Source organism: Callorhinchus milii, unplaced genomic scaffold (assembly GCF_018977255.1).
Source record: "Callorhinchus milii isolate IMCB2004 unplaced genomic scaffold, IMCB_Cmil_1.0 Scaffold7, whole genome shotgun sequence".
Classification (NCBI taxonomy): Eukaryota; Metazoa; Chordata; class Chondrichthyes; order Chimaeriformes; family Callorhinchidae; genus Callorhinchus; species Callorhinchus milii.
In genome coordinates, this window is record NW_024704748.1 from 20,186,232 (window position 1) to 20,208,778 (window position 22,547).

At 36.5% G+C, this 22,547-nt stretch overlaps 1 protein-coding gene across 4 annotated transcripts in view; it reads right to left on the bottom strand.

The window, feature by feature from the left end:
• Positions 1-1,594: 1,594 nt before the first annotated feature.
• The window catches only part of LOC103180617 (exocyst complex component 6), an 81,686-nt gene continuing 60,733 nt past the window's right edge, over positions 1,595-22,547 (bottom strand). For all 4 annotated transcript variants that reach the window (XM_007896579.2, XM_007896571.2, XM_042336690.1 and 1 more), the window contains 3 exons: positions 21,184-21,257; positions 4,566-4,678; positions 1,595-2,880 (listed from right to left, as the gene is read on the bottom strand). In XM_007896579.2, coding sequence (XP_007894770.2) covers positions 2,748-2,880; positions 4,566-4,678; positions 21,184-21,257 — 320 coding nt within the window. In that variant the 3' untranslated portion in view covers positions 1,595-2,747. The remainder of the gene's footprint in view (positions 2,881-4,565; positions 4,679-21,183; positions 21,258-22,547) is intronic.

The window sequence follows — 22,547 nt, forward strand, 5'->3', positions numbered from 1 at the left end:
GAATCGCATCTTTCACTAGAAAACAAAAACGATTGCAACTTCACCCTGGATTTAATTTCTCTCAACCATTAACACCCACACGAGCAGATACGACGATAAGAAAACACAAAACGCAGGGAAGTTGAAGATGGAAACCCGACTGACTTATTTCTCTTTACGAGCAGTTTTTTTTAAAAAAAAACAATCGTGGAGTGATTGCCAAAAATAAAAAAACACGCATTTGGTAACACCAGTCTCCACCTCCAGTCCAGGTGAGCATCTGGAATTTACTTGTAGAAACACTGGAGTGGGAGGGAATAAGAAAAACGATCGGCCAATGTATGACCTAAATAAGCCAGTCAATGGGAAACCTATTACAGCCATTCCCCCCACCACCAAAAAAAAAGAGATAATGAACCAAATGACCACTTTAAAAAATTCTTAACAGCTTGAATAGCTTGTCGAGAAAACACTCCCCTCTTGGTTTCCCAAAGACAAGTACAGACCAACATTTCCACGCAGAATAAAAACACCGACGATCGCCTTCTGCTCGTGTTCTTAATGGAAGTGAAAAAGCTGAAACGCAAAGCAAGTCGTTTCCTTTTTGTTTGGGATTGTAAGAATTTTTTTTTGAAAAAAGAAGAAAACGCAGGGATGGACAGCTGAGGAATTCTGAGCTGTAATGTACATCGTTTTCTTCTGCCCATGTAGGGTTATAGTTTAAACAGGGAATAATGGACATCCGAGAGTGATTACAAGAGAGCTTACACTGTATAATCAATGTGTTCCGATGGCGGACTAAACCGTGGCAGCGAAGGTACGGTAGTTTATAACATCATCTGAACCACGTGAACAGACGACGGTCTTGAAGCAATTTCACGGTATTAACCATTTGGTTTTGCTTAAAAAATAAACAATTTATGGGGTCCAGATATCAATTTGGGGGTCTGCTTTTGCGTTTGCAGAAGGTAACTGACAGCCCATCCATTGCATTGCCGAGTGACATTCAAACTGAAAGACTGAGTGGCTTTATGAATGAAGTGAGTGAGTGAGTGAATGAATGAATGAATGCAACGTTATTCAAAATAAATTGCAGCTAATTAGTACAGTTAGAGTTACCTAACCCTAAATCAAATTATAATAAAACATGCAAACCATCGCTTCTTTTGTAGTGCAATTCATCATTTAAAAAAATACACAGTATTTGTTTTACTGCCGAGAGCGGTCGCTACAGTCCTGGGAGAATAGTGATGTGGAGCGGGTCGGCGGGTTTATATTACCTGCTTCACGTAGTTTTGAATCAGCTGAAATAAAATAAACACTCGATTTGCTGTTCCGCGTGGATTTTCCGATATAGTTGACTATTTTTTAAAAAAAGGCATATTTGTAATATTGGAAAACCTAAGTGAAGGGTCAAAGCTCACAATGCAATGCAATACACCAGAAATCAAGATGCAAATTGTTAGGCAACACAAAACGTGGGATTTAAAAGCCTGTGGAACATTTGAACAGTACAGATCCAAAACAATATTTGTAGACATCCTCAAAATAGTGTCAGTCTCAAACAATTTGACATCTTGGGTTTGTGGCCAGTGAAATGAAGCAAAGCCAGAAAATAATTAAAAAGGTGCTCAAGATCACTTTTATTACATAGTAAGAATGTACAGCAAGGGCATTTTGAAATGAATTTACAGAACCTCATTTCTTTCATTTTCTTCCTTACAAACATGACAGCCAACAGAATGAAATAGATCTATTTGAAATTTCAAACAATAAGTAAAGATAAATCAGACAGCTATACACTACGTTTCCTTCTGGGAGTGCAGAGAAGGATCCAATCTGAAACAATCAGAATAAAACCACCATCATTATTCATCAATAACCGTTTCAACCAGATTGAAAACCATATCAAAAGGAAAGGAGGGAAATGACTAAAGCAGATCAAAAGTAATGCCTTATTACTTGCGATTGCCTCAGACTGGTGCTTGAAGCAAGTTTACATTTCTGCAGAGAAAAAATACAAATTCAAAAAAGCAACCCTGAGTAAAAGCTTGAAAAAAAATCTACATGCACTATATTTGTAACATGAAGAAAGACAATGTTTCAGATCGTTTCACAGTGCGATGAGACACAAAGTTATCTTAAATATAAAAGCAGATAGAAGACACGAATGACCTGAAACGTTTCTCTTTCAGGTATATGAAGTGTGGGTAAGGCAAAAATCAAAAAACAACCAACTTGTATGCAAGATTGGAGGATCATGCTTTAAAAATGTGCTATGGCTAATTTACAAAGTAATTTCACAGTCAATCCATTCATTGCACAACGTTAGAATACAGTGCTACCCTAATTTTAAAAAAGTTGCAATACATTGTGTTAATATTTTTGTGAAAGGTGTGATTGCTAAAGCGGTCAACTAATTTCCTCATTATTGTTGACACAGCCCAGCAATTCTGAACTTATATAGAACAGTTACATTTTCATTTTCAAACATATTATTGGCTTTGATGAACATCAGTGGTGTATGGTAAAGGCATTGCACATATTCACAAAATCTCAGAACATCAAATAAGTCATGGTTTGAAAATTACATAGAAAACATTTCCCTCTTATTTTCATTACCCCACTCTTCTATACATTCATAATTTGTTTGTTCTGCACTTGATTCAGTTCTTCTTCTTTGAGATTTCATTGTTATTCTGTTGTACTGTATACAATTGCTGGCTGAAGAACGACCAGGGTAGGGAAAGAAAAATCAGGAAACAAATCTATGAGTGCTGGGACATACCATTCACCAAACTGCGCAGTTGCTTCACTACAGTCTCAATCAGTTTCTGCTTATCACGGTCATTTTTTCTGAACTGAGAAAATATATTGTTCTTTTTGCTGGTATCTTTCATTCTGGGAAGAGAAAATTAAAACATATTTAATTGTATACATATTGTACATGAACATTCCCAATTTACATGAAAGCTTATTTGAACAATACTTTATACAACAATAAAGAAAATAGTACATCATCAACCACAACAGAAGGAAACATCTGACATAAGGATATTCAATAGTATGACTTGGAGTGGCAAATCACATTAAAGCATTAAAGGGATGAGCTTTGAGGAACAACCGGATAAGCTGGAGCTTTTTAGCTTTGAAAAGAGACCTTTCAGAAGGGACCTTACACAGATACAAGGTGCTTAACAGAATAGAGAATGTAAACCCACAACAATACTTTCAAACACCTAGGGACAAGAGAGCACATGTTTTGGGGTTGAGCAGAGCAAGTTTGGGGCAGATACAGGAAGTATTTATTTACACAGAGGGCAATCAGCAGCTGGTATGAATTACCATCACAGTAAGGGTGGTGGAGGACTAAAGCCTGGACTCATTTAAGAAGTAGCTAGATTCTGAAACGGAAAGATGATAGGGTGGTTTTCTGGGAGGATAAAACCAAACGAGTCAAAGGGCTTTCTTCATCCAAATCTTGTTTGTGACAACTTAGTTGTGACAGATTGGTTTCTAGAGTTTTTAGTTACACGCAAGCTGCTGTGCAAAGGTAAAGAGTAAAACTGAAGAACATTTCCACAGGTTCCAGCAGCTCTCTCCCCATATCTCAGCATTTTTAATATACAACTGAGGGAACTGACTGCCAGCAAGTCATTCCACAGTGGGGACAGGAAAGCTGAGCCCAAACCTGTCCCAACCACACTTCTTAAATCAGGAGTAGGAATAAAGCTGATTTTTTCTCCTTCCCTAATCCAGGGCCCCTTGCGACCAATGCAGCATCACTGCTACTTCTACCTTGACTAAGATAAGCTAACTCAGCAAAATCGAGCATTTGAACCTTTGACCCTTTCCTCTGTAGGACTTAATGCTATACAAGGCAGTGCCTTTCTCCAATCAGCCATTGGTGGATCAAACAGGCACATCATGAAATCAACCATCAAAATTGAAAGTGCAATTCCCAATAGAACCACAAAAATGTAATTTACAACACTGAATGAGTGCCAGTACCTCGAATATGCAAACTACTTACCCTCTGTTGACTCTGTATTGCAACAATTCAGCAAAAAGAATGATAATGATGAGAAAAAGGCAAAGGCGTTCAAAACAATTAGAAAGGACAATTACAAGTAGTATGAAAAGATGATGATCTACATGTATTAACAATGTACAGAAATGCTTTATAAGAAGATGTCCTCCCAATGTCAAAGGCACTATATAGATGCAACTTCTTGTTGTTAAATGAACATTAGAAATTCTGGTTTAAATGAGCAGTTTTTAAAAAAATTTGAGTTTCTAATTATGATATTCAAGTTCAAGAATTTGTAAGCTACAGCTTCAAAATGTGTATACATATTTGAATTATATTAGTTTTTGATCTAAAGCAGAAAATAAACAACTGAACAAGAATAGATACAAAAAAAAATAAACTGGAAAGCAAGAAGCACAATAGACTAAACCAAAAGTGTTTTTTTCTTCCAGAATGCAACTCACTTCAAAATATTGAAGCTGAAACCTTGTACAGTCACATATTAAGTTTTAAGGTTCTAAAATGTGCACATAAAAAACAATGAAGAACTGCTTACTTCTCAAGAAGTGTCAGAGCTGTGCTGGGATTCACTCTCAGATACTTTGACGTAGCTTGCCCATAATCAGCTAGATATGTAGACCAGTCCCATACCATAAACAGGTCAAGCAGCTGAAAAATAAAAATATGTAATTATATATCTTCTCTCTTTAGGAAGAATGATCTAGTGAAATTTTGTCATTTCTTTTGAATGCTATCTGGAGGAAGAAGACGGCAGAAGAATGGATTATGTTTAATGCAATATACTTAATTTTAAAAGGGCAGATTTTGAATAAGACAGTATTTAAATTTATATTTTGAAACAAAATCCGATGGAAACTGTTAAATTATGTACTTTAATACCCGACGCTACTTTGAAAGTGAAAAATAGATTTGGACTAGACAGGTGTAAACAGTCAGATTCAAATGCTGACTGCTTTCCTGTTTAGCCCAAGTATGTTGGATAGGAATCTGACAGTTCAGTGGAAAATAATGATATGGAAAGAAATTCAATTCAGATCAGTGGTTGGAAATAAAATTTTGTCTCCTTCTACAACAGAGTTATATATGAAATTCATCAAATTAAAATGGTCTTGAAATTCAGTTTCCATTTGAAAGAACTAGTTGGAACATGTGTGTACGTGTGTGTGTGAACACATGTGCACAAACATCCAATTGCCAGCGAAATAGACCACAAATAATTTCATTCAGCTACAAATTTAAAAGTCTAGAGGCCTAGCTGGCTATCCACGTTAACTTTCTTGATATTCTTACTGGGCCAGTAAATGTTCAGACGATGTAAATAGAAAAACAAAATCAATATTTTTCTGAAAATTTATTTTTATGATTCATGAATATGCACTTTGAGCGTTTAAAAGAAAACAATTGGTACTGTGCAAGTCTAATAGCAAGTTGCTCATCTTACTTACCCTGACACAGAGGACGATACTAAACGACAACATTGGTCCCTGAAAATTAGTTTAATCTCTCCGTTTTCAATAAACGTCAGCATCAATCACATCAATGATCCAGATGAGACAACCAGATAGAAAATAATCTACCTTGCTACAGACACAAAAAGAGCAGGCTGCACTATTTTGCTCAAAACAAGATTAAATTTACAGAACTCTATGTTGATTTTGACATCAACTCAATGGGAAAAAGCCATGTGCAACAAAGAGCAGAAACCCCGATTAGCCCAGTCAGCAGCACAAAGGAATCTTTAAAGCTGAAGCGCACATACAGATTCCATCAAGAGGAGAAAACAATCCTCCTGCTCTATGATAAATAAAGATACGGGGAAACCTAATAACCATGCCTCAATCTAGAGAAACTTTGCTATCCAAAAAAGATGTAGGAATGGTTCCTCACCCTTTCAAACTTTGGGAAGCTACAAGCATTAAAGTATATTCCGTCTTAAAGCCACTTACGCAGATTCTAGTCAGAGGAATTTGAGATGATAATAATAATTCTTGCATTTGGTATAGCATTTTTTATGTCAGGATGTTCCAAAGCACTCTAAAATAATTACAGTGGTGTGACTGTGTGTTTTGAGAGTGAACACAGCAGCCAATTGCACACAACACTGGCACAAATACGCCATGAAGTGAATGAACAATTTTATTTTGGGGGATTGTTTGCAAGGACAGTGGTAAAAATTCTTGTTTTGAATAGTGTCATGAGATCTTTAACAACCACCTAAACAGGCAGATGGGACCTCGGTTTAACGTCTCATCCAAAGGACGATTTGACATCAAAGTCCACAAAAGTTCAAAGAAAACTTCCTGCCCTGGAGACGGATTGCATCAGCTATAAGTCTAGTGATAAAATGTCAGTTTATAATTGTTAGTCAGGGTGCAAGAGAAAATTGTCTTAACTTCTGGATATCTTTGCCACAATTGTCATGTCATGCATTTATTTTATGGATGACTCCTGGAAACTCAATGACAGCAATGCATCCAAATCGACACATCTCATCAAAACAGCAAATTGCATTTATATAGCTCTTTTCACATTGGGATGACATCCCAAGGTACTGGATAGTGAAGAGTTTGCATCAGAGTTGGGGGTTGGAATCAAGAAGAGTGGGGCCAAGGAGAATGGTGGTGGGAGAGGGATCTTGAAGATGCTTGTCTCAGTGGAGACATAGAGATACATAAGAGTTTAAATGGGACTGAGAACTTAAATTCAGAACACTTTTGGATACACTGACAGTAGAAGAGGACACTGGTTTGGAGTTGCAAGGTGCAATTTCAGGACAGACAGCAGGAAGTATTTCTTTATACAGAGGGTAATTAACTGGAACAGGTGATCAGGAAAAGTGGGTGAGGCCAGGAGACTGGACTAAAAAAACACCTGATGATGTGAGGGCGGTAGAGTTGGCTTTTTTGGAAGAATGAGATGAAATGGACCGTAGGATCTCCTTCATCCAAACCATTCTTCTTGTGAAAGGAGACAAATTCTGGGAGACAGGGGACATTTTGACAAATCAAAAGATGCAATTCTAAACATTATATGACCTGTGAGGATGCATTTGGAGTAATGAGTGAAGTTCGGGCCTAATTCTGAAAATGCTGATGCATTGGACAGGCTTTAGAAAGAGGAAAATTTGGGTAATTCTGGGGCCTTGTGATCTAAATTATGAGTTACAAGTTTAATTGAGAAAATCTAAACCTTTCTTATGGTATGATGATACTCACAAGCAGCTTTTCTTTTTATTGAACTGGGTTCAGAACAAGATGTCACAGATTCCTTTCAATAAACAACTGCATCATAAGCCAATTAAATGTAACCAAGTTACTAAATCAAGAATCCAAACTAATCTGAAATGCGATCAACCATTGGAGCAAGAACCAAAGTAAGAAGCTATTTCAATTCCTAATTTAACATCTGTGTTCTCTTTCTTACCCCATCTCCATCATCACATATTAAATGATGCTATCCTCTCCATAGTTAACATTATGTTTAATGGGCTATGGCAATCCTGTAATCACAACTAGCAGCTGTTTGATCATATCTTGTCAAAGAAATACTTTTTGCAATGTATTGTGATGCTTTCTGTTCAGTGCCATGCCAAAAATCAGATTGAAATTCCAAAACTAGCTTGCAAAACAATTTCAGTTGCAACATCAGTGGCTCATTCAAAACAATCATCTTTTAAACATTCTGTTATTAACATTTCATCATATTCCCAAAATTTACAATTTATTGAGTCACTTAAGGTAAAATAATTTATAAATATAAATACTGTTCAGTTGCTGATAACTGCAGCAACTGAACAAACTGTACTGTAGTAATTGACGTGAACTCTAATATGTGAGAAATTCCTATTCTTGAATTGATGACAATTTAAATTAAGGTGATCTGGATAAACTAATGCACATCTCTTAAAACAGTCTGGGGGGTAAATCAGCAAAATAGTATTTTAATGACTAGCGATTTTAACATAATGGATTATGGGCAATAAAAATAATTGTGTTAGAAATAGTTGTCTATCAATTTGGCAAAGGTTCCAGGAACTTTGTGTTCAGTGTGGTGAAGACACCAACATTTGTTTCATGCTTCCTCTACCAAACTTGTTTTGAGGACTAAATAACAAATAAAATTTGCGTAAAAATGACTAGATTTCATTGGGGAGGCTGGGCATTTTCTAAATTTCCATTCACCATTAAAAATTATTTTCAGATGTTATGTAAAATGTGCTGATTTTGAAAACTTGTTATTTAGTCCTCAAAACAAGTTGACAAAAACAAAAAGTCAAACAACTTCACGTTTTTCAAAATAATGCACAATTCATTTTAGACAGACAGACAGACAGATCGTTTAAAGTTCAAGTTACAAGGTGGAAATTGTAAACAATTCAGGTAAAAATCCTCAACACAAAAGTAGGAAACACAACATTCAAAATGCTGGCAATGATACTTTCAATACTTGTTTTCTTCATTAGACCACTGGGTGGAGCACTTTATAGATTACTGTATGGAGGAGCAAAACCATTCGCTCATTTGGCTTTCAACAAGGAACATTACCCTGAGCACTGATGCCATAATTTGCAGAGAACTCTATTGGTTATAGTCCTCCTGCACAACTACAAGAATCTTATAGAGCCAAGTATTCTTGAGAATTGGAATGGCCTAACAAATGTTAATGTTGAACACTTGAATCGGAATGAAAAATGTAGCCACAACACTTTACTTTCTTTCCCCCTCCAATCCAAGGGTTACATTTTTCAAACTTAAACGTGTCTTGGCTGCTTATGGAATACTGTGGTGCATATTGTTGGGGAATTAGCTAAATGGTACATTAGTCCTATTTCACTAGAACCAGTAAGTAGTTAAGAAACACAGATAGAGAGAGGCACTTGTTCAAAGAGCAAACCCCAATAGTCAGCACTCCCACTTGGGTGGTATTCTGTGTATTGCCACAAACAAACAAAACCTATATTAATGAAAACTACCAGTTAAGATGGACAGAACAAAAATTACAATGCGAGAATAAACTGACAGACTGGCCTCATGTGATCGACCTCAAATGTCTAATTAATCTGATTATTGCCAAATATATGGAGGAATCCCATAAGACTCTGAAGAGAAAACCAAAAACGGAAGAAAAATTATTGTCTGTAGCTCTTATTCCTGATGATTTGTTTAGGATGTAACCAGTCTTCAGGATGGTTTTCTGACTTGTTAAGAATAACTGCAAACTGGGGAAGTAATAGTTCATCATCCCTCAGAAAGAAATGTAATGGGGGCTTTATATGGTGAAGACTTTCAAAGCCAGAAAACTGTTAGTCAAAATCTTTCATGAAAAATGCCTGCAAAGAATTATGTTTGCCTGAATGATCATGGTCAAAGACCCACTCTTACAGTCTTATTAACAGAACAAACTCAGTTTACTGCATCTACTAAAGAATGTCTTTCTTCCCATGCAAAATGGGTTAAATGCGTCATTTTGGAAACATCATGAACTTTTCAGACAGGTCACAATTTATCGTTTATCTCCTAGTTTAGCGTTCACACTGCAGTCTCCAAAAATTTAATAAGATCTATAATTACCCTCACTTTTCAAGCATCCCACAAGAAATCCATTTTCATTCAATTCATTTGCACTGCAATACTCAGTGAATCATTTATCTTAAGTGATTTTTTTGCAATATCTAACATCTATGCATTGAAGAATGGACTCACATTCATTTCTACATTGTTTTAAAGGAGAGATTTAAACCTTACTGTATGAGCCACGAAAGCTGTACTTGTTGATTAAATGTACACTATATTTTAAAATACTGTACATGAGTATAATTACTCAGATAGTGAGACTTGCATATCGATCAACAAAATAATTGAAAAGGAGATGGAACATGCATTTGCAACACAATTCTATTTTCTGGATTTCTTTCCTAGTATATGTTTGTATCTTCTACAGGACAAAGCACTTTTTCTATAATTCTGACATGACGGTCATTATATTAGATTTTATTAGATGAATGAAAGTATTGCTAAGCTCTAGCCCCATTGAAACTAATACTCCAGCAGACATTACATTTAGCCACTCAAATCAAACTTTATTCTGGGATTTCTAGGTGAGTTATGCTACAGTTTGACAATTGCCATTTCAAACTGACCAACTCTGTAAGCATGTTTGCAGCTTCAGAAGCAATTAAGCCCGAGATCACCTCAGGAATGCAAATTTGCAAATTTAATTTGGTTTCCATTCACTTAAATATAACTGGAGCACGTATGAAACAACGAGAAGCAGTTGCATTTTTATAGTGGACCCTGCCTTAAACCACTTCACAGGGAATTACTGTCAAGTGTGGTGACATGTTTTGTAGGCAAACATGGCAGCCATTTGAGTCAGCTTCACCTCACAAACAGCCTTAAGGTGAAAGATCAATTAATCTCAAGAATTGTTTGCCAGGACAATGGGAGAAACTCCTTTCTCTTTTTAAACAGTATCACTGGATTTTGATCATCCACTTTAAACAGGACCTTCGTTTAATATTTCATTCAAAATATGGCACCTTTGACTCTCCAACACTGTCCCTGTATTGCACTAGAATATTAAACTGTGAGCTGAAGTCCCAATAAACTGAACCTTCTGAGCCAGAGGTGAGAGAGTGATTTCCAAAACTCCAAGGCCACTCAAAGGGTCATCTTTACAGGTTAAAAGTTATTGAATAGATGGCTAAGATACTAGCTTTTTCTGTAAAATAAATGAATCAAAATTGCCTGCCATTTCCCCACCACGAGAAGATATTATTCTATCCAAAGTATACATCAAGCTATCCATCATAATAAATGAATAATAGACCCACATCATTTCCATTATTGCTAGAATTGCTTTGTGGTGCCAGCCTGGCTCCATTGACATTATTCTCGTCAGAAACTTGTTGGTTCATGCCCCATGTCAGGACTTTGTGCTCAGTCTCGGCTGACACTCCGTGCAATGCTGGAAGAGTTCTGTATTGTCAGATGTCCCCTTCTTCAGATGTAATGTTAACCAAGGTTCTATCTGCCTTTTCAATTCAAAAAGAGAACAGAGTTTCCCCTGGTGTCCTGACCAACAAAATCCAAAATAAAATTGGTCAGACTTCATGGCTGTTTGTATGACATTACAATACATAAATTGTCTGCTGTGTTTGCCTACAAATATTTACTATATATCAGACCAATTCAAATTTGCTTTCTAGTTCAGGCCAACTCTGAGGGCCATAGGTGGAAGTTTTATATCTCAACCATGAAAAAATAAATGTTTGCCTGATGAACACATTAGGTACTTGACAATTCAAGTCTGCAGCAGTTTAAATTTTGTAACAAACACGAATATGCAAATACGCATCGAAGTGGCAACACAAATTCTGAGACCATAAAACAGTCATCATGGTGGCCATATATAAAGGTGTGAAGATAACAATTGAATTATTAGCCCATTTCAAACTATTTTGGATTTCTAACAGTCAAGGCTAAACTACTGGATTGAAACAGTGGAGATGTCTACCAGGCACAGTTGATTAACCCCTAATCATCCAGCTGCTCTTGGACCCAATTGTAAGTGTAATTACTTTTTGTCAGGTACAATTTGCCTGATAAACATGTCAGAACACTTGCTGCTTAGTCTATTTCAACAGATAACTGCTGTCCATCCACAGCCTGCAGGCACAATTAACAAAGAAGAGGGCTGTTATAAAACACATAGAAGCTAATGCACTAAAGGAGACCTAAAAAGAAATCTCTACCTGACCTCTGGATAACCTAAGCAGGAGATTAGCCCATTTCCAAACAAGCAGCCTGTCACACACAGCTTGGCCAATTGCTCCCATTGCCACCGTGCATAAAGTTCTTACACAGGCTAATGAGGGCAGACTGTTGCGCTATTACTGCATTGCTATTATTTCTACACCCTGGCTTAAGCCAAGTATTGCAAATGCTATTCATCAATACAAGCAATGTCAATAGAAAGGGCTTAAAAGTTGAGGGAATACAAAGGTTAAAAGTTCAAAACAGATTTTAATTAGAGAACTGTAATACCAACATTTCACATTTAAGAAATTGGATGCATGCTTTACTAATATTTATACTTTGAACATCAGACGGTTGGTATAATTATTTGCAATTTCCTCCTGTTTTGATGTAGAACATTTTCAAATTGTTTCTGTGAATCACCCGAGGGCTACTCTTATTTTCCATATAAAAATGCAAATAGCATCATTTTCACACTTGGCCTTCCAATTAAGGCGAATTAAGCTCCTTCTTTTATCAGGTGCTGACTGGTTCTCAGACATATTTACTCATCCCCGTTAGTACCCAGCCCCTCTCATTCCCTACTGAGAGTGGCTATCAAGGAAATGAATGTATACAAACTCTTAAGACTGTTAAGACACACACAACAAAGCTAACACTTCCTGAAAAGACAGCAATTTATTAGCAGCTCAATAGCCAAACTACAAAAATTACCTATACTTCACAGGTTTGCGTCACATACCAAAAATCCAACAAAATCCTTGACTTTTTGTTAAACCTGAATTCGCTTTGATCAGAGGTGCAAACAGCCTCTCTGAGGGATATGAAAGCCACCTGCTGTGGCTGGCAGGGCAGTTGCTAATTGGTAAATTCTTCAGAACTTGTCTAACAGATCCCAGGTTTTTACAGGAAAGTAAAAACAAAAGCATTGACGGTAGCACAATGAAAGCCAGCTTATGGGCACTATGCATCAAAGGCAAAAAAAACTGGTTGAGACCTGTAAAACCAAACAATCATGCATTTAAAAATTATTTCCTTCTTCTCAGAATTAACATTTGACGACCAAAAGTTAGACTTGTCCAATTTTATTTCCAAACTAAAATTATCATTGCTAAATACGAAGGGAATGTTGCCTTTGTTTCTGAAGAATGACCTCTCACACACAAGGTGAGTAAAATGAAACTCCTCGAAGTTGACAGCTGGAACTGAAGCATTGGTTATTTTCCTGGGGAAGAAGCGAGTGATTTGGGTTCACACTAATCCTGCTGAACCCTTATCCCCCCCCCCTCCGCCCACAGGGCAAGTACCTTCCCAAAACTAGACCCTCAGGCTAAAACATTGTGGGAAGCTTAGTCTCGTTATATGCATAACTAAGCCCAACGACACGTATGCCATTACAATTCTCAGACACAGCCACTTAACCTGAGTTTAAGTATAAAAAAAATGAACATTGTAGGAGCTGAATCTCCAAGTAAATCATCGGCTGGTAAATTTGAACCAATATTCTTTTAACTGTTAAATCTCCTTATAACACATGTAATTCTGGGTTTACACTAATGCCACCTGCTGTACAATGAGAGATGCTTAAGTGGCAGAACTTAAACTTCATCGCTTATTGTGCAACCCAGCTTCTTAAACTGAAAATTAATGTTTTGTGGTTTTGTTTAAGTGCATACAAGATCAGCGTCATAATTTGTTTCAGCACATGGAAAAATTTACACTTTTTTTACCCAATAATGTCAGCAGAGGTTAGCTGCTGTACCTGAACATCAGCGTATTTGCCCCAATTTATTTCAGTTGTTTCAGGTCAGGAAAACAAGCATCAACGTTTCTGCACATGCAAAGAACATAGTGTATCTAACAGGATGAAGTAATTTCCATAAATATGTAAATAAAAAGCTGTTTATGTTTGTTCAATAATTGGGAGCAGAACAGCCTCTGGTGTTGGCAGAACTTGTTCAGTGTCTGATACTTCAATTCAGGTAACCTATTCTGTTTTAGATCCATTCATTTTGAATTAGCCAAAGGACCCATAGTGAAGATCCAGTAGAGACAAAACAAGCAAACCATATAAGCACCTGAGAGCACCCTTCTATGTAAACAGCAGCCAAATGTGCAAGAGTACAGTTTTAACATTACCTTTATATTATGAGTTTACCTTCAGAGGTAAGCTGTCTCTACAGGCAACTCATAAAGAAAGACAACCGATTTCTCAGCATTGAATGCAGAACCTGTTTTGTTACCTTTGCAAAGAGGAGATCTTGCTGCATAATGAAAAGGGCTGGCACAACAGTGATCAGACCTAATAATGATCTACACATGCACAAACGTTTGATGTCATTGTGGAAGCAACATGACAATGTCAAATGTTCACAAACATGAGCAAAACCATTAAGAAATTTATTTTCAGAATTTCTACTACCCATTGTCCTACAAGTCTCCTCCAAAACTGTGGAGGTGATGTAAAAGTGGTGGAGATTGAAAACGCAGCAGTTCCTTCAGTTTGGCACCACAATTTGAGCCTCTTTAAATCACAATATAAAAGTGACATATAATGCCTTCACAATATGGTAACATGTTTAAATAGGGCCTTACATTTACATTAAGTTCCTCACAATCAGAATCCACAGTATCAAAAGGACATAAAACGTGACATTTAACTAAATTTGTTCATAAAATTACTGAGCAAATTTTCCATTGAATGTTTCTCAACAACTTGCCAGTAAATCAACCCATCTGCAAAGGACAATCTTGAGAAAGGCAACATAATCTGCACACAAGGGTATTAATTAACTTGGCTCCTTAGTGGCTGTGGATTTTGCATGAAGTAGCATAAACCCTCTATAGGGAGAAGTTGAATGGATTTGATGCAATTCTTCCCAGCTGGGTAAGTGAATTTCTATCAAATCTGTTCCCTTTTGCTGACAAGAGTGTTAGTGTTTTGACTGGATAATGAGCAAACGATCAAAGAAAACAACCTAAAAATGCAAAACATTATGCATATATGGTTTTATAAACCACATTAGCATTGAAGCACACAGATAGCTGCTTGGTTCCTTTCTTTTTATGGTAGAAGAGAAGAATTCTGAGTAGTTAATAAATTTCCTTTGTTATAACCTTTTTAAATAGGTCGACCTGGGGGACAGGGCAGCACCCCTCAATTGCATTCATCCTCGATTTAAAATCCTTTAACGCCATCATTGGAGCAACCTAATCTAAAGGTCTGAACAAAAACACCATCTAGAGTTCAGAATGTTGATAGACCATATCCAAGCTCAGAGAGATAAATCCTCTTTTTAATGCTAATCTTGTTATTTATCAGTATAGTACATAAACATGAATTGTATTTGAAACAGATGAAAATACTGGTGAAACTTTGCTGCACTTCACATAACAAATTTGATTTAAAAATTATACAAGACCACAATAAAACTGTTATAACTTAAGATAGTTCTGCAGCAGCCCAATATTCTGATTCAGCACGAATGATATGGCCAATTTCAGCACATGTATTCACAATTTGAGTTTTTAATACTTTGATTGATGTTTTCACTTCAATTTTATAGCACAGTAAAAAGTGGAAGTAGAACACAATATACTTAATCTACATAGAAATATAGACATAGTCAACTATATGCAGAGTGATATTATCAAAATGTGGGTGAGAAAAGCAACCCAACATTCACAGGAGAATTTAAATCACAAGAAATTTCTTCCCCCAGTCCCCTTACCCCAGATTGATGATTAAATAACAGTAATACATGGATTTGATAATTACACCTCATCACATCAAGACATCTAAAAACTTTTCACTGTAAACTGATTTGATTGTGTACTTTGTGGGTGAACGAGCAGCCAATTTGCGCACAGCCATGGAGTGCATGACATTTTATTTGGGGATTGTTGTCAATGTCACAGGGAGAAACGTATTCTTTTTTTTGAATAGTGCCATTGGATCTTTAACAGGGAACTCAGTTTAATTAATGGCACCTAAGACAATGCTGCACACACACACACCACTGCAATACAGTGTAGGCATAAAATATACAACATAAACACGACATGGGGCTTGAACCCCCAAACTTCTGACTCAGAGCCAAGAATGCTACCAACTGAGCCAGGCTGACAAATTATGGTTTTCTACATGTCCAATTTTATAGACTACTTCCACCCCACCCCTTAAAATACAATGCAAAATAATTTATAACCAATTATTTAAATATGTTCCATCTTATTCTATTCCCCCACCCCAGAAAACCTAGTCAGGCATTCTGCAGTTACAAGCTACAAAACTCAGTAATTAACAAAACAAGTAGCTTGATGGTATTAAAAACAACAAGCATGCCATTTCTACTGACTGGTCTTTGAAATCCAACCTCTTCCCTGTCCAACCCCGTTAAGAAAGGCAATTTGGCTAATCCAGAACAAAGCAGAAAGTGTTGAAAGAGTCACGCCAAAGGACATTGTTAAGTAAAGTTTTAAAATGCATCACTCCACAGACTCTTGTTCCAGTTCCTTACTCTTTTCTTCCTTCCTAAATAAATCTTGCCTACTGTTTCAGTCCTCAAGTGCTATGATCCACTCTTCAAGTACCAGTTGTAGCACAATACTTCATTTACAGCCAGAAACTGAAACTGAAATACCCCTTCCCCCTAAAACAACCATAAGAGATACAGGGATTGTTGAGGTACCATAATTTGGGAGCGATGTTAATCCAGGTTCCATTTGCCTGTTCAGGTGCATGTTAAATATCCTATGACAAGATTCAAAAACAGAGTTTCTTGCAGTGTCCTGACCAACAATTCTCAACTTAAAATTGCTCACTCACTTCATGGCTATCTGTGGTACTTTGCTGTGCACAAATTGTTAGTCAAATAAAAGCCTGTGAAAAACACTTTGAGATGATTCACATTCTACACATTATTTCAAATGCAAGGACTACTACAACTCTGTGGAAATTATCAAATACATCTCCTTGTCAATATTCCAGCTACACTGAAATAGTTTGAGATTTTTGTATTATTGGCAAGTTTCTCAAATCCCATGTTGGATCTGACCACCTAGATCAATGCTGAACACGGAGTTGGAGGTGCTGTCCTTCGTAGGAGATGCTGAACTGAGATCCCATCAGCCTGTTCAGGTGGACATTCAAAGACACACGGCACCATTCAAAAAGAGAGTTTCTCCCAATATTCTAGCCATTAATCTCCCAGATAAAATTGGACATTAACCTCATGGTTCTGTGTAGTATATTGCTGCGTGCAAATTGACTGCCACGTTTGACTACAGACACACAGTCAATCCTGTGAAATACTGTGAGGCAAGTTTACAGAAATAAAAAAATAAGTTACTCAGATATCAGTATTTACTTATTCGTATGAATTTTGTTTCCAGTAAGTTCATTTCCAAAAATGTGCTCCAAGGTTTGGGCCCTTTGATAGAATTTGAACCCTCAGATATAATAACCACCAGGAAATTTATTCCATGTATCAATTATTTTTCATAATAAATACAGTAAAATGGAACACAAAAAAATATTTTTATTTCATTTAGGTTTTTTTGCTAGCACTGGGTAAACAGATAAGAGGCTCTAGTCATTTTCATGCAGTTGGTACACCATGCACACTGAAGGTTTGCAATAATTGTGATCAAATGCAAGGACTACACGATAATGTAAGTTCACTGGATACAAAATTAGTACATACTGGGTAGATTTAATTGAATAGAGTTTTCCCTCAGTTTAAAAGTTATTTTGTTTCTCTTATGTTTTAGTTCCCTTGAGCCACAAGTTTCTCTGAATGAGGAATGTTGTCAATAAACAAGCTGCTGGGAGGATTATAAGCACAGCTCAAGTTGACTCCCATTCCCATTTTGTTCCCTCACTGCGGATGTTGATTATCTCAGTGCAAGTGCAATCTTTTAACAGTTCAGATAATACACAAAATTATTTAAAGGAAAACATTGTCAAACATTTTTACAAGAGCTTCTAGATCACAATCGATCCTGAATTTCCCTCTACCTCTTTTATGGACACAAGTGAGAATCTGAAGGCAACTGAAGGTAAAGTAGCTAATCTAAGACTTGCTCATTTACTACTCTTGCCTGCAAATACTTCACATCCTCTTTCAAATGGAGTGTCTGTTGCAAGGAACCGTTCAAAACCATCTTCCAGTGAAATTAGGATCAGCCCCTCTCACCACCACTAAAAACATTATGCAGTCAGGTCTTCATTTCTAATGCCCCTCACTCCAATTGTTTTTAAAACGTGTCTTAAGTCAATTTTGTTGCTCATTTCCCCATTCTTTCACTTGAAAACTAAAATCAGAATGAAGATTTAAAAACTGTTACTAAGACTGACACTTTGCATTTTGTTTCCATGACATTATACATTGCAAAATGTTTACACAACAAATAAAGCTCTGTAGGAGGAACTGATTAGTATCACTTGAAAGATTTGCCTACACTCTCTGAAACAAATACTATAGCTACCTGCAAAAGTTTCAGTGTGTTGGCAAAATTAGAAATTTTCTCATGTATATGATATATATATATACACACATACAGACATTTTAATTTTAACAGTAGGCAATTTTGCATGAAAGATGCTTCTCTGTTTAAAATGCCAACAGTACAATTTTGAATGCAGTCTAAATCTTTACACAACATCTAAATATTCTTTAGTTACAATTTGAATTGAAATAATATTTCTTCAAGATGCAGATTTCAATAGTTTGGCTTCTTAGGATGTTATGTTATTTCATTAGTTTTTTTTCAAGCATTAACAGCATACATGTTCCCATAACCTATCTTAAATAATTCTGCCCATCCACAGCCTTGAAGTAAGGAAAAAGGGAACTGTTAGAGACAACTAACTTCCATTAGTGATCAAGTGATTGGCAGTGGGATCATGACCTCTCGAGCTCGGGTCATCTACTTTTCTCAAAAGGGCAATCCTGCTGATCTATCTTTTAGCCCCAGTCTCTCATCCAATCCCAAGCCTTTTGCCTTTTAGCTTTGATTTGGTTCAGGCTTTCCTTGGTATCAGTCTCTACCTGTCATCAACTCTTCTTTAAAGCGGTGCTAGTATCAGGAGTCTAACCCTAGGGCACAGTCAGGGTGGGCAGGTAAAACCTGACCACTGGATCCACTTCCTTATCTTTCATAACCTCGAAGGCATGGAAAAGTATCAAATTCGAACTGGAGAACAGTACATGAAACAGCCAGATGACCCAACAGAGAAGTTCCTGATAAAAGGCACCGTTTCCTGCACAGTCTGTTTGAAAAGAAATGTCATCTATCACATTAAAAAATAAATGCATCATAGGATTGCATGACAGGGAAATTGGCACATGGTACTTCTAGTGCAGGTGGGTGCTGATTTACACAAGTGCCTGTGTCCTTCTGCATTCCCAACATTTTGTCACTCACAAGGCAGTGAAGTTGAAAGATGTTTCAAGCTGCCTGATTAATGGAAAAATCCACGATCCCCTTTGAGAACACTGCTCCAAAGCTGTTGCACAACAAACAAAAGAGCAAGGTTTAATCTAAAGCATCCCATGTTCACATATTGATGGATGGAGAATTGGGGAAAGGACTGAAAATAAAAGTAAGATCTTGGTTATCTGATCAAACCTGAAGCTATTAGCATGGTATTTGTTTCCTTTCTCAGATTTTATTCTGATTCAAGATAGCGATCGTTACCCAGCAGTCACAGTAATGTATTCACTTTCATTTCACTAGAATACAGTACTTCAACTGAAAATATGCCCACTGTGAAAATTATAAATCACAAATAAAATACCAGGTGTACTGATATGCCAGTTCAGTTTAACTAAGCTTTATGGTTAGCATATAAGTTTCTTAAATACACAGGTCAACATTTAATAAAATTATCAAGTAGTTTTATTTAAGTTTAATTGGTGAATACTTAGTGTTAGTTTTCTCGAATAAGCTAACTTATTTACAAGAAAAATGGTAATACAAAATTAAATCTGTCAGTCTTTTCAGGGGAAGTTCAGCTGCGAAATTCCAACTTTTAGATTTAAATTTTATGGAGATATTTGAACTCTCCTGAAGGAAGATCAAGGAAATATTAAAATATTAAGAAAAACATCTAGATTTAAAATTTTCAACTGAGTTGTAAGAGCATACTGTTCCGTCCTAACAATCTTACCCATTCAAGTAACACTAACAGCCATTTAAAAAGATTAGCTAGAAGGAACACTTTAAACAGGAAGCATTTTCTCCTGTCTTCCCTGCCAGAGTTAACATCAAAATGGACATCACTGGCTTATTCTTGGAAAATGTATAAGCTTAATGTCAATTAGCATCTCTATACTTCACACTTCAATCAAAATGATTTTTAAATTAACATTTAAAAAATCTTAACACGCTCACCTATTTACTTTTCAAATTCAGCAAAGTTACACAACCCTCTTCAACTGCTAATTTTTTTTTTGCATTTTTTCCTCTTTCATGTTCTTCTGTAGAAAGTGTTGACTGTTGCTGGAGTAAAGTTCCACAGGCACTGGCAGCCATCAGGTACCTCACCCAGAGGCTATTCCTCATTTTTGTGAGCCACGAAAGCAAGTGTCAACAGGCTATTTGACCATGGGCTGTATCAATGCTGATGCCCAAACCTGTCTTCACATGTACACTTTCCAAGAGTTGTCACTGGATAGCGATCAACAGTAGGATCTCTTGCTGAATGTCTACTACCAAATTCAGGTGCACTGAGGCCAGTTATTCTACCCCATTGCTACCCTGCCTGAGAACATCTAACTCAGCTCAAACTTGAAATGAAACCTAAACTATTCAGGTCTGTATAGCTCAGTGCCACATGTGATAGCCCCTTTTCCAACTGCAAATGATAAAAAGGTAAGAACCACTTCAAACTCGGTTTTCCAAAATGACGATGGTACATGAATAAGAATGTCTTTGTATGTCCCCATCCAATCAAAATTAGATTCACATATTATCTACTCTAAAAATATATATCTAGTTACTAATAAGTAGATCACTAATAATTACTAATAATTACAGCTACTAATAATCAATAATCAAATACCAGTTAATTGAGAATGCACTTGATTGGTGTTCAAAACGAACAGACATAATTTGATACAATGAGTATCAAAATACACATTAAACATCAGAAGAAGAAAATGGAGCTGCACATCAGAATTCACTGAAGAATCTTGTGGGCAATACACAAATAGTAGGTCCCACTTTTGTCATGGCGCAGAGTATTATAATCCAGCAAAGATGATTAGGACATAGCAGTTTCTTGAAAATAAAATAACGTAAGCCAATTAGCACGCAGTTTCAAGGGCTGGCCTTTTACCACTGACTTCATTCAGCATCACTCATCAAGAGAAAATAATCTTAAAGCCTTACTTGTCTGAGATCGATGAATGCTAACTGCAAGGTGTCCCCTTGAAATCCTGGCACGGGTTCAGAGCTTGCAAACACTGAGGGCAAGATGATGAGCAAAAATAATTAGTGAGTCAGAAGCTTAAAGTATTTTATTTAACATTTTTAGGCAAATAAATCTGAACGTTAAATTATTATAAAGAAAGGTCACATATATTCAGTTTGTTTGTATACATTTAACCTCAATTCAATTGCAATTGTAATACACCAATGTTACCCAATGGTAGTCAGTTTACACCACAGGATAATAATAATCCTTGCATTTGATATAGCACTTTTCACCTCTTTTAGAAGTCTCAAAGTGCTTCACAGAATATACTGTAAAGTGTATTGACTGTATATTTGCAGGCGAAACACAGCAGCCACTTGCTCACAGCAATGTCCCACAAACAGTCATGGATTGAGTTACCAAATTATCATTGGGTTTTTTTCTTGAGAGACTATTAACAACCGGGTTCCTACCTACTGCTAGGTAAACACAGGCATGTGGAGTAAGGAAACATGCCCAACATTTCGCCCTGCCGGGAATCGAACCCAGGTCTCTCGCTTGTGAGGTGAGTGCTCTAACCACTGAACTACATGTTAGTGTTCATGTGTGAAAAGTTATGTGCTGCAAACAAGGCTAGACAATTTTTTCACTTTAATTTCTTGGCCCTAAGGGTGAATGATTACAAAAGTATTTTGAGAAAATACTGATTCCATGGCTGTCAACATATTTTCAAACATCTGCTTTGTTACAGCATCTGTTCAATAAAAATCCTACCTCTAGCCAAACAGCAATTAAAGACAGACAGTAGGGTGGGAACTAGCTTAACATGCAGACAACAGGTGGAATGCTCCAAGCATCACAATCTGTACTTAACTGGAATGTCTGTACTTGCAATGCAAGACGTTTCTAATAATGGAATTTATAAATATGAGTGTTCAAGAGGGTTTTAAAATAATGAAAAGGAAATGGACAGTTTGGAAGTATTAGAATCAGACATTGTATGGCAAGCTTTTCTGTTAGAATTGCAAATCAGTTCATCTCGTTGGTAAAGTTTTTGATTCTCACATAAAAACACTATGGCATTGATAAAAATCATTTTAATTTGAGTAATTAATGCCCATCTGGCAAATACACATCCAATACTCAAGACAATTAAAGAGTTGATAGTAGGTACATTTGCAATGATAATTGGAAATTAAATTGCTTAAATCAGTCACCCTCTTAAGTTGAAAAATGCAAGTAAGCAAAAGAATATTATTTAAGAACTATATTTATGAAACTATGTCAGCAATCAAAACAGAATAAATCAATGTAGATGAAGACGGTTGGTATTTGGGAG